The sequence below is a fragment of the Solanum tuberosum genome, unplaced genomic scaffold, assembly GCF_000226075.1.
Source record: "Solanum tuberosum cultivar DM 1-3 516 R44 unplaced genomic scaffold, SolTub_3.0 scf00142, whole genome shotgun sequence".
Lineage (NCBI taxonomy): Eukaryota > Viridiplantae > Streptophyta > Magnoliopsida > Solanales > Solanaceae > Solanum > Solanum tuberosum.
The window spans coordinates 815,691-828,922 of NW_006239067.1; the positions used below are offsets into that span (position 1 = coordinate 815,691).

The 13,232-nt window shown below is 31.0% G+C and overlaps 1 protein-coding gene across 2 annotated transcripts; it reads left to right on the plus strand.

Annotated features, from left to right (window-relative positions):
* Positions 1-6,568: 6,568 nt before the first annotated feature.
* On the plus strand, positions 6,569-8,496 carry LOC102600933 (LOB domain-containing protein 6-like). 2 transcript variants are annotated; one of them, XM_006352082.2, is made up of 3 exons: positions 6,569-6,851; positions 7,316-7,378; positions 7,735-8,496. In XM_006352082.2, exon 3 carries the CDS (start codon positions 7,768-7,770, stop codon positions 8,335-8,337), a length of 570 nt encoding a protein of 189 aa, XP_006352144.1. In that variant the 5' UTR covers positions 6,569-6,851; positions 7,316-7,378; positions 7,735-7,767; the 3' UTR covers positions 8,338-8,496. The 2 variants fall into 2 exon arrangements, with proteins under 2 accessions (XP_006352144.1, XP_006352143.1); XM_006352081.2 differs by lacking the exon at positions 7,316-7,378.
* Positions 8,497-13,232: the final 4,736 nt, after the last annotated feature.

Below are 13,232 nucleotides of genomic sequence, written 5' to 3' on the forward strand. Positions count from 1 at the left end.
TTACTCTTTACTGAAAACTAGCTCAATGGCTCTTTTGGAAATCTCAGTTTTCTTTCTTGTTTAAATGTGAAAACATTTACTCTTTGGGAATACATAGTCTCGATATACTCTTTTGAAGAAATGCACTTCAAACGTTACTCTTTACTCAACTCAAAACTCAAGTCTTAAAACAAAATAAAGTTAAAATATTTGTAAAAGACCTTTGGAAAACTTTATGAACTTCTTTTAACTTGACTCTTGATTTCTCTTGACTTGACTCTTAACTTCTCTTGATTTGACTCTTAACTTTCCTTGAATTGAATTATGGATTCAAGGATTGTGATTTGTGATAGGAAAGATCTCATGATGTTTAGGAATGATTTTAGATAGCTAAACATAAGAAATGATCAAGAAATCACTGCCCGGAAACTAGTCCGGGACGCGGAGGTGTATTTAAATTTTGGTCGAGAAAATACTTTTTGAGGCAGAAAGGTCCGTGACCGCTCTGCGACGCAAAGGAGTTTTTCCCAAATCTGGGGAGCAGCAGGTCCGTGACGTGGAGCCAGTGCCCAGATTTACCCGACTAATTTTCTTTTTCGTTTTCCAGCCCCAATTCGCCCAAACTCAATTCTTTTTCCCAAATTCTTTTTAGATACAGATACCCAACAAATGTACCTAAGAACCTAAATCCAACCAACTCGATAGTTTGACGTAACTATCTCTGAAACTTCTCAATCTTAGCCCAACTCAAGAACAACATCAAATTCAAGAATACATATCAAGAACATCAAGTTTCAAAGTCTTTTAGGACGAATTCACGCTGAAATAAACATGATTGGCGCGTGGGTGAACGAACCCAATGCTATGAAAGACTCACATACCTCGTAGGGATCACCCCTTGACGAAATCCATGAGCCTAGCTTCAAGAACGACGAACCTTGCTCTTTCTCCTCTTTTCTCCTCTTGTGTTCTTTCTCCAAATTACCTTAGCATAAATTTCCAATTGTCTAAACTGAACCAATTCAGTTTAGACCCCAATTTAATTGCTAAAAACGAATTAACTTAATTGGGTGGTGAAAAGACCATAATGCCCTTCTAAAATCCGGATTGGACTTTCCTTATTTGAACAACGCAACTTCAAATAGGCATATCTCACTCATACGAACTCGGAATTACGCAAACTCGGCGGTGTTGGAAAGATAATTCCAAAATCTTTCCTATGGTATCTGGAAGCACACCTAACTCATCCTTAGATAGGAGTTATGGTCATTTGAAGTTGACCAAAAACCCAAACTTAACATAACTTAAGAAATTTTTCAAATTTTTCATTCTTTCCAAAAACAACTCTTTCTAATTCTAGCTCTTTCTAGTTCTTTCAAAAAGTGAGGTGTTACATATATAATAGTTCATAAGCTTCATCATGTATTCATATCATATGAATTCAACTCAAGATCATGTAATTATTTCAATTCATGCATTAAAAGATAGAAAATAATCAATTGAATCATAATTGGAAAGAACCCATGATTGAATAAAACCCTATCTTTGAATTGAGAATCTAACTTGTAAAATTGGAAGATCTTTGAGGAACCCTATGGAGGAAAGGACTCCATAGGTGAATACTAAGATACCTTAGTGATCAAGGCACAATAATTATGGTGAATTGAAAATCTTGAAGTGAAACCCTAACTTCTTCTTCCTTAGTTTTAGAGAGAACTTTGGGGATGAACTTGGAGGAAAATTTATGATTTAGGAGAATGATTTAGAATGGGTAGTTTTAGAACTTAAATAACTTATATAGGGCTTAAAATAGGAGTTAAAACGACATAGCTTTGGTGTTAAAGTACATAGGGAAACGACCAAAATAACATTGACTTAAAAGCTGACGGGTGACTTATATGGATCCCTAAACGGTCTGTATAAGTTACCACTGGCCATTTAGGGAGCCGTACAGGTGACCCCAATTCCTGGCAGCCTTAAACAGCTGGGCCACTTCCCTAAACGGGTCGTGGACCCTTTTCACGATCTATTTAGGTTTCCTCGAAGGGTCCATGGTTGATTTTAGGCCTATCGACCTGCCCGTTAACCCACTTTACCCTTTTCAAAGTTCGAGGTGTTACACACACGATCATCGAAATGATCCCCAACTATAAATAGTGGAAAGAGTTCATCAAAAAGAGTCCAATGATACCCATATTGATAGGACTAGAAATCGGGGATAAAATATTCTAAAAGTCTCTTAAAAATTGGGAATGGTAAAATTAGAATTTTATTTGAAAAACATGTTCTACAAGTAAAAAGGAATTTGTGGTTGAGAAAAACACATTAAAATTGAGAAGGAATCGAGTTTCAAATCAAGAAATTACCATTTTTTTCAACTTGGGGAAAAATAATAATAATGTTAGAAACGAGAAATTTTGGAAAAACTTTTTCAAAATCAGTTTACCCACAATACAAGGACCTTAAATTCTGAAAATCAATGAAAATCGATTTCAAATTGACGTTTAAATCAACAATTTTTGATTTCTCTACTTTGAAGTTTAAAATCTCCACTTTGTGGATAGAAATCATGAAATATGAAAGAGATATTATTGGGAAAAGACTAAAATAGGGTTAGAAATACGTACCTAATGATTATGAAAGAAAAACGCATCAAAAATTGCCTCAAACTGACGTTTCTAGCTCACACAATATCAAAATATGATACACGTTCGAATTGATATTTAACTCCGCGATTTCACACAAAATCCCATTTTCCGTCGCTAAAAGTCTATTTTCCGTCGCTAAAAGTGTGCACCAACAACCTTTAAAATATTTTTTTGACCATCGAAACTAATTCGGAACCCTATAAACACGAAACAATAGTGCAAATTTATGATAAAACATATTTCGGAATCAATGGAATCATCAGATTTCAAAAGAAAATTTTTTTATGATAGAAATACCCCTTCCGAACTCATTTAGGCCAAAAAATCAACTTTTAACCTAAAATATCTAAATCACAACCTAAGGTCTCGAGACTCTAACCGACCACCTCACTAGACCGAGCTCGACATTCCAGACTAAATGAAACTAATAGAATCCCATCCAACACTCGGATCACGAAATTATGACTAAAATTAACTATTTCAATATAACTCAACTCAAAAGGCTCAAATCCACCGAAATCTCACCCGATTGCATTGGGGTGCCACACTAACCATTTTTGGAACACATAATAAGCATGAAACGCCAAGGGGAAGGGAAAAATGTCATTTCACATATCAAAATAATTTCTCAAAAAATTGGACATTATAGAGTGTATCTCATATGAATTGTCATGTAGAACATGTGTGTCTATTTGTTCAAATTTATAAAAGATTAAGTGTCTACTTGTGCACATCCAAAGTTGAAGGGCATAAATGACAACTGAAACCAAGTTAAAAGGAAACATTTATGTAACTATGCATATCTCTTATTCTGTATTATCTATGTAGATAAGCAAATTTTGATTTCCATTAATGAACAAATATTTTATAAATTATTAAAAAATTATTTACAATATAAATAATATTCTAAAACATGAGCAATATAAACAAGAGGTGTGGAGATTATAATGTAAAATTATCTTATTCAAATGTCTTCAGGACTTAAGTGATCTTACAATGGTGAATGATAACCATATTTTATAGGTTGATAAATCACTCCAAAAGTTATTGTATTAAATACCCAAATTAATAGATACATTATTATCCAAATGATTCATAGAACCTAGGAAATATGTATGCATAAATGTAAGTAGTTCATGTATTAAGTAAATGGGCAATCCACTAATTCAGTGGATTTATTAAAAAAAGAGAAAAGACATAAAGTGACACTTGAATTTGTTCCGAATTTTTAAAAAGAGACCTTAACTATGTGGGCGTCCTATTACCCCACTAAACAATCTTTAATTGATATTATTACATCATTTTTTGTCCACCTTACATAGAGAATGTGTGCACTCTCTCAAAGAGAGTGAGCAAACTAAAATAACTAATATAATTTTATTTTTACAAGTATTTTATTATAAAATATATTTTCTTATTATTTTAACTTTTTTTCCTTATTATTTTTTCTCTTTTTTCTTCAAAAAATTCATTGTCATCTCCATTGAAGCTTTTTCACTTTCAATGTCACAATTTTTACCACAACTTCACCTTCCTTTTTTTACTACTATTAGTTTTACTCTCTTTAATTTTAAAACTTAATCTAAATATTTCTTACATTTCGAACAATTTGATAAACCCATTAGATTTCAAAATGATTAGGAGGTATCATATAGTTTTTTTTATTCGATTTCAACCAAGTTATTTCAATTTTCAGGGAATTTATTGATTCTTTTAAAATTATCATTTCTAAAGTTATATGAAAAGGAGTAATTGACGATACCTTCAAAATTTTAATTTTTTTTAGAAAAATAATTAGTTTTGTTATCAATAATTCAATAAAAAAAAAAATTTATAAAAAAATGTTATCAAATATATCTTTCATTTTTATTAATTCCTTTTTATGCATCAAAATATGTTTATAAGGTTATTACATTATAGATTTCGTTAAAATAAGTCACATTATTTTTATTTTTATTTTTTTCATTTATTTCATTATAGAACGACATCAAATTGTATACTCAATCAATATTTTTACCTTTTTTAAGACCAAATTTATATTATTTTAATAAAAAGAATGTTTTATAGATTAAAAAAATAAAAACATTAATATGATTTTATTAAAAGAAGTAGAAAAAAAACAAAAAACTGATAATGTAGGAAAAGGAGAAAAAAATGATTATTTTTCAAAATTGATGAAAAAGTTTGATTTTTAAAGTAAAATTCGAAGGTATAAATAATTGGCATAATACATAAATATGCCTTTATATTTGACTTCAACTCATATTTATGCTCTCCAATTTTGAGTGCGCAAAAGTAGACACTTAAACTTGTATAATGTTGAATAAATAAATACATACGTCCTACGTGATATTATACATGATAATTTGCGTCCTACGTGTGTTATGCACATCGAAAAAGGAAGGATATAAATATGAATGGGGTCAAATTAAAAGACAAATTTATCATGTATTATGGCTAAATAATTTATGCCCTTTAGTTATACTAGAAAACAAAAGGAGAGATGTAGAAGGTAGGGATGTGTGGGGTGGGGGACAGGATGTTGAATGAGTAACAAATGGAATAATTAGGAAAGGTCACATCAATGTCACGAGACAAGTTTAATTCCCTCAACCTCCCACTTTCTTCTATCAGAAAACCCTCAAATGCTCCCTTCCCATATATATGACATGAAATGAATACACAAATATTAAACAACTCTCTGACTTTGCTTTTATTACACTCTCTTCTTTCTCTTTCGGCCCGCCTCCGAAGCCTCTTCTCTTGGGCGACTTCACTTTCTACTACTTCTCCCCTCTTGGATCATATTTTTTTTAAACAAGAAACAATAATTAACAACAATAAATATAAATATTCATAAAGAATGATAATTTTTTTATTGGTATTAGTTAATTATCATTAGATATAATATATATATAGGCTTTAGGAATATTTATAAAGAGTGTTAAGTGTCGCTAAAAATACATATGTAGCAATAATTAATACATTGTCATTAATTAATTTCTGATATAGATCCTTTTTGGTGCAGGACTCATGGATACACTACTCATGGATCATTTGTTTTGCAAATAAACCGTGGAGCTTTATATCGACATTAATATAATATGGAGAGAATTAAAATAATATATAATATTTGTTTGGTTTAAACATAATTGATAAAAAAAATATTGGATAATCTTTTATTTGTAATATTTACCTTAATCTTCTTAAAAGACTTTAGAAGAAGAACATTGTAGTCATTCAATTGTTTTGTCCAGGAGATTTTTAATACTTAAAATAAAAATTCAACAAAACAAAGAGATTAAATAGTTTCACATATATTATTATATACCTATTATTTCATGAGCTAAACAATCTCAAGCAGTGTAAGGAATTTCGACACTATCATGTATTATGTGTGATTGTGTACGTTCCACTGTATTTTACTACTTGTAAAGTAAAAACAATTCTTCTTTAATTACTATTCATTTAAATTATTACTCCTTTGGTTCTAATTTATGTGAATTGATTTGATTGACATATAGTTTAAAAAATAAAGAAAGATTTTTAAAATTTATGATTTAAAATAAGTCATAAATATTTGTTTGTTTAAGTATAAAACAAAATATTATTTAAAGTTGAACTGTGTACTAAATATAAAAATATATAATTCTTTTTAATAAGTCATATAAATTTAGACATAAAAAATATCAATTATATTTTGAAAAAGATAAAATGAGAGTTGATAATAAAAACAGATTGTCCTGTTGGTGGGGATATAATTAAAAAGGAAGGGAAAAAAAACATTAGAATATTAAAGTTAAGAGTGTTAGAAAGGAAAATGCCAAATTAGAACAGTAAAGTTCCTTTTGTTGCGTTTGGCATATATTATTGTCACCATCTTTATATGCTTGTCCCCTGCCCCTTGTTACTACAAAACATTCACCTTCTTTAATTTTCCCCTTAAAAACGGAAGCTTAAATATTGCCATTTTATTCGTTTCCAAAGCACACACCCTTGTGCATGATTCATTATTAACTCCTTTCTTTCTACCACCATATATATGAAATCTCAAAAGAAAAGGCTGAAAAGATAGCTGTCACTCCACGAGATCCAAAGCTTGACTTTCACCTCTTCATCACAAAAATCGAGCCATATGCACTGAAACTGGGAAAAAAAAACGTACGTTTTGACCGAAGTGTTCGAGGACATACGACACTGTGGCACGGAAATTAGAATCAGGAGGTACTCAGCTATAACATCTAATTTTCTTTGATCGTAAGTTAGTTTGGAGGGTGGTCATCCATGTAGATCACTCGGAATTGATCCTTCTAATGCCTTTTGAGTCGAGTCTGTTGCATAAGACTCACCTAGTGTGATTTGCAGTGGGTTATCCTTGGGTTCTAGATCGTGAGAAGTTAGATAATAATAATAATAATAATATATTAAGCTCTTACTTCCACACTTTCACGGGATCCAATCCCCATCGAATCCTTAGTACTTATTAATTACTGTTAGTATATTATATATAATTTTTCATTCTTAATTAAACCTTGTTTTATCCTCAACTTATATATGGGGGAAAATTGCTTTTATTTTAAAGTTAACAGTAATCAATCCTGATTTTTGTTATATCTGCGCTGCTTCTTTCTTTCTTCAATATCCACCTTATTTTTTTTTTCAATAGTAGAAGGTTTTTCAATTTGTAGGTGTCTTATTATTGGAGCTGAGGTGCCATAGAGCTAATTGCTCTCTCCTTTGGATTGTGAAAGGTTATTTTCCTTCTTAGTAGGTGTAATGAACATCGATCTCTTTTAGAAAAAAAAGTGTTATCTTAGATATGAAAAAATGCACTAGTCCTTCAAGTTGTACAAGATTCATATGGCAAGGAATTTCCGAGAAAATAAATATATAGGGAGTACTAACAATTAGAGTTTGAATCGGAAAGGAAAACTTTTAACTCTATTAATGATGCTATATTTTGCGGATTATTGTCAATCTATTATTGATCAGGTTAATTACGATGTTAAAAGTTGATATGGAATTAGTGGATAGAATTATAATCATACAAAAATCCCAAATATTAGCTAGGTAGCCTTATTTATGTAGTGATGGCTGTTATTTGCAGGTATTAAAGAGAGAGAATTTGTAGTAGTAGTGAATGGCTTCATCTTCATCACCTTCATTATCATCCTACTCACCATGTGCAGCATGTAAATTCCTTCGTCGTAAATGTCAACCAGAATGTGTGTTTGCACCTTACTTCCCTCCTGATCAGCCCCAGAAATTTGCAAATGTTCACAAAATATTTGGAGCCAGCAATGTGACAAAGTTACTAAATGAGTTGCAGCCTCACCAAAGGGAAGACGCTGTCAACTCTCTTGCTTATGAGGCAGACATGCGTCTCCGAGATCCAGTCTATGGTTGCGTTGGTGTCATCTCTCTTCTCCAACACCAGCTCCGACAGCTTCAGCTAGACCTTAGCTGTGCAAAGTCCGAACTGTCAAAGTATCAAAATGTAGGAGGCATTGCTAGTACCACTAGTCATTTGGGATTCAATTTGATAGGAGGAGGAGGTGGTGGTGGGAGAGATCATAACCAACTCTTGTATCACCATCAGTTTTTTCCTAGAGATCAGCAACAACAACAACAACAGCAGCAACATATAATCCGCGGACTTGATGGAGGAAGTAACAATTTTGATACAACTAGAGGTGGATTTAAAATTTAATTTTGATTGTTTCAACTCATGATTCAATTCCCTGCATAAAATTATGGTTTTAATAATTATCAAAATTGTAGTAATTAATTTTTCAACTAGCAGCCCCTTTTATAGGGCAGCATACAACATGATGAAGATCAACATTTCTAAATAATATAATATGTAATCACAGGCACTATCATCAGTATAATTATCTCAAGTATATTTTTAGACCAATATTACATGCATTTACTCGATCTAGAGTTCTTCATCCATTGCTGCTTTCACCCACCTGCAGCTGGATAAAAATTGGAGTACAAACATGGAATTGCACAAAACAAAAATCGTAACTGGGCGATTCGAATTACAATAAATATTACTCCCTTCTTTTTCATTTATTTGTATGGTTTTGATTTAATACAAAATTTTAAAAAGTAAAACTTTTAAATTTTGCAATCTCAAATTATTACGTGTATAATCTGATACTAAGAAGAGAGTAAACAATTATTTGAGGGCAAAAGGAGTATTCCTTATTAGTGAGAGTTCGATTCTCCACATTGTAATCTCTTCCCCATTTCCCCTACCCCAAATAACCCTTAAGGGTATGTGATGAAAATAATTATCAGTTTAAATTAGTTGGATCTCTCTTTCAATAATTCTATATAAAACTCTTCTCTTTAGTTTATCATAAAAAATAATGTTACATTTGTATTTGAGAACCTTTTTTTTTACTTTGATTAAAATGCTTTACAATTATAGAAACTCTTAGAGCAGTAGTGACGGAGTCAGAATTAAATTAAACAAGTGTTTTTTCAGTTTTTGTACATCTATGACTTTTGAATAACCTTTGATCCTTAAAAGAATTAGAGGTTAAAATCTCATATATGGCAATTTTGTATTTATTTTTGAATTTACTTGTCAAAATTCATGCTTGTATAATCCTGAATAAAGCAAAGATAGGTGATGCCCCTAACTTAAGGGATTATACAGAGAATTAGAGATTTGATGGGTTGGATTCTCTCTCTGCCCCCCTTTTTATGTCTTCCATATGTGTTGAGAAGGAGTTGTTGAACACATTAACTAGTGAAGGACAATATATTGAACAATCAAAAATATAAAACCAGACACCTTTTAAATGCACAAGTATTTAAGGAGGCCATTCAATTTATTTGCTTTATTTTTTTAAATACATATTGTCTTTTCCTATTTTGACACAATATTAAAAGACATTTTAGTACATTCAATATAATTTTATTTTAAGACCACAACATTCAAAAGTTTTTCCATTTTCTTAAATTTCATATGAAATCAGAATCAATCAAACAATTTAAAATGGATGAATATAAGCTTGCATTTGGACATACGATATGAAGTCATGAAATCTAATTAGGAGAATCTTAATAATTTAGTTGGTTGGTTACCTAAACTCCTACCTTGTTTGTGAAGGTTTGATTCCCCACATTGTAATCCCCTTCCCCCACCCCCAGTTTTTTAAAAAGAAAATAAAAAGAAAAAATAATTTCAAATCATGACTTGAATATGCCAAGTGGAATCCTGACCTTAAACAAACCTCAAATTCTCTATAAAGTATGATTTGGGATTTCAAATCGTGATTTAAATATGTTTTAAAGGTAAAACTTGACTCATAAACTTATGTTTTGTAATTAAAAGAAAGATCCATCATTTTAAATTTTGTAAAAATAGACTCTTGTTTGGTGTAAAAAGATTATTCATACCATGTGAAATGATTATACTAAATAATAACAAATTCTACCATCATTGACTAGTGAGTATATATAAATTTATCTATATTTGAAAGTTAATAATAGCAATCATTTCTTTTAAAAGACACATGAAAATATGTGTTTATCAATGCGACATTCAGGATATTTAGATATCTTATGAAATATGATTTGCTTATTGTATAAAAATTATGAAACTATAATACTTAATATTCATAATTTATAAAATTTTCATGTTTATGAAGAAAATAAGTATACTTTAAATTACATATCAAAATAAAACTTAAACTCCATATCATTTTGAATTCATATTATAATTACTCATCACATATCTAAATGGGCCCTTAGAATTAGGGTTTCGATTTTTGGAAAACAAAAGAACAAAAGAACAAAAGATAGTCACAGTGATGATGTGTAGTACTAGTTTTGGTGCAAACTGCATAGCAATGATGGTATTTTACCCTTTTTGAAATGTATAAATGTTGGCAGTACAGTGCAGGTAGGTCTCTTTTCTCTCTCACAGTTCTCTCATACTCTCTACGTACCACTTCAAACAGCTGCACGCGTTTGTCCTCATTGTTTTACTATCAACAATTGATACAACACAATAAATTATTGAGAACTGTGATGGGATCAATAGACAACTTGTTTTTGTTCTCTTAAAAGTAAGTTTGACACGTTGATTATTGGATCGAAATGATTAGATGTCGTGTGAATCATAAAAGGACTTAGTATAATATATTAACCAGATTTAATCAATTGACTTATGTATGATTCATAGAAAAAGAACAATTATTGAGAGAATAATCTTTCGCTAAACAAAACTTAATTTGAGGATTACATTGTAATGAGTGATTTTTTTAAAAATAAAAAAAGGGCCAAAATGGCAAGCTATATGTAGTAGATGAGGAAATTTTAATAATCACTATCATTTGACATGATTAGAGATTTATAACTATAATTTTGATATTTTTCTTTCATAGCTACTATTTAAGAATCTAAGCAAGAAAAAATAAAATCTCACACCTCTCTCCTCTATATCATTCGCCTCTCTGCCTGTCTCTCTTTCTTTCTTTTCCTCTCTCGCTCGCCTCTTTTCTTTCTCTCGCCCCTCACTCTCATAGCATGTGTAAGAATGCTCGATTTTGAAAAACATGATCGAATGAATAGCACTAGATTGAAGTCATTTTAATAGCGATTATTAGTTATAGTTGTTGAAGTCTTGCCTTTTACACAAATATAGTAACTTTTCCTCAATAATATTATATATAGTGACCATTTGTACAATGCACACGATGAAGACCAAACTCTATGGTATCTTTTAAACTGTTGAGTTATTGATTCTTTCCTTTTGGCGACAACAATTCTATGGGGACATTAAGACTAGAACAGAAACAAAGGGGCTCCATTACCCAAGTAACTGGACCTACTCTACTGGTCAACTTAACAACTTGTCACACTATATATTTCAAAGCCCGATACATAATACATAAATATATTTTGGCAAAATGACACAAATCCCCCCTTAAGTTTACTTATTAATATTTTCCCTTAATAGTTTTATTAATCCCCAAAATCCTTCTTTTTCTCTTTTAAGTCAAAAAATTTCACGGATACAATATTGGGCCTTTCCTACGCTAAAAACCAACACTACAAGAAAACTGTGAATTACATGGAGATTTTCCAAGGAATTAGTATGAAAATTTGCAGGAAAATAAGTTTCCTGCGAATTTTATACTATTCTCCAGGCAAATCCCCATGTAATTCACAGTTTTTTTGTAGTGCCGAGTTCATTCTTTTCTTATCTCTCTCCTAAAACTTCTCCACATTTTCTTTTACAGTTGATTTCTCCAACATTCTTCAAAATCAAGTATCTCTCTGTGTATACTCTAGGTAAATTTGATACTTTTCTTGTAATCCGCTTTTGTTTCTTCGTATACTGTTGAAATACTCTTTTGTTTGTTCTTCTAACTGTTGAATCAGATGGATGATGCTAACACTAATCGGATATATGACTATGAAGATACTGGTTGGGAGAAGAACAGATCCAAAAGCCTACATGACCCATTGTTAATGGCGAATGTAAAAGATGGAAAGAAGAAAAAACGATTTTAGCTTCATCTTCAAAAACCGTTCGTAAAATCCCCAAAAAAAGGGGTCGAAAATTTGCTCCTCCAATTTCTCGACCTCCATTACCTGAGGTTAGGTTTTAGTTCTTCTTCTTTCGAATGTTGTAATTTTTTTTGGTAGTTCATCAATTTATGATACAAAAAATGCACAAATTCAGGTCTCTTATTTAATGTATCGTTATTATCTGTAATCAATTTATACACTAACCCTAACTAAGTCAAATTATAATGTATTTTATTTCAACTGTTATAACATGCATTGTTCAGTAGATCTCAGTCATTAATGTATCGTTTGTGTTTTGTTTATGGGTCTGTGTATGTGTATCTGCTATTTCAAGTTTCATACTAAATATTGTATCAGTTACATATAATGTGTCTTTCATAGTAAATGTTGTATCAGTTACATATAATGTGTTTTATTTATGGGTCTGTATGTGTATCGTACGTGTTTTGTTTGTGAGTCTGTTTGTGTATCTGTTATTTTTTGTATCTCAGTCATTAATGTGTCTTTCTTAACAATGTGTTATATTTTGTATCATCTTAAACAAATTGTTATTTTTGCATAATATTCTGTTATGTTTTTGGATTCTTACAGACTATGAGTTATGTTATCAAGCAAATCCCTACACACTATTTGAAATTTGGTGCAGCATACAACAATGACTTTGTACAAGATTTGAAAAAGTACATGAATGTCGAGGCTTTCGAGTTGTTTACAAATTCTATTTTTGGGCCATATACCGACATTCATACCTGCAACTATCAGGGCCAAATATCCAAATGTTTGTTGCTTCTTGAGATTGAACAGGATAACCCTAACGAGCTTATGTTCGGCATGCGAATGGGAATATTTTGCGCTTCGGTATAAAAGAATTTGCTATGATAACAGGATTGAAATGCATTGGAGATCCCAATGACTTTCAGTATCCCAATACCTCAAAGAGCAGCCTTATTTAGAAATATTTTCCGAATTTAGTAAAGTCTAATAGTGTGAGTAAGGCACAACTTGTTAACCGTTTTCTTCAAGGTAATTGGGACAACGATCAGGATGCTT

Bases quoted from the DNA above. Each gene is read 5' to 3' on its own strand.
- LOC102600933 (XM_006352082.2), top strand. From the start codon at position 7,768: ATGGCTTCATCTTCATCACCTTCATTATCATCCTACTCACCATGTGCA.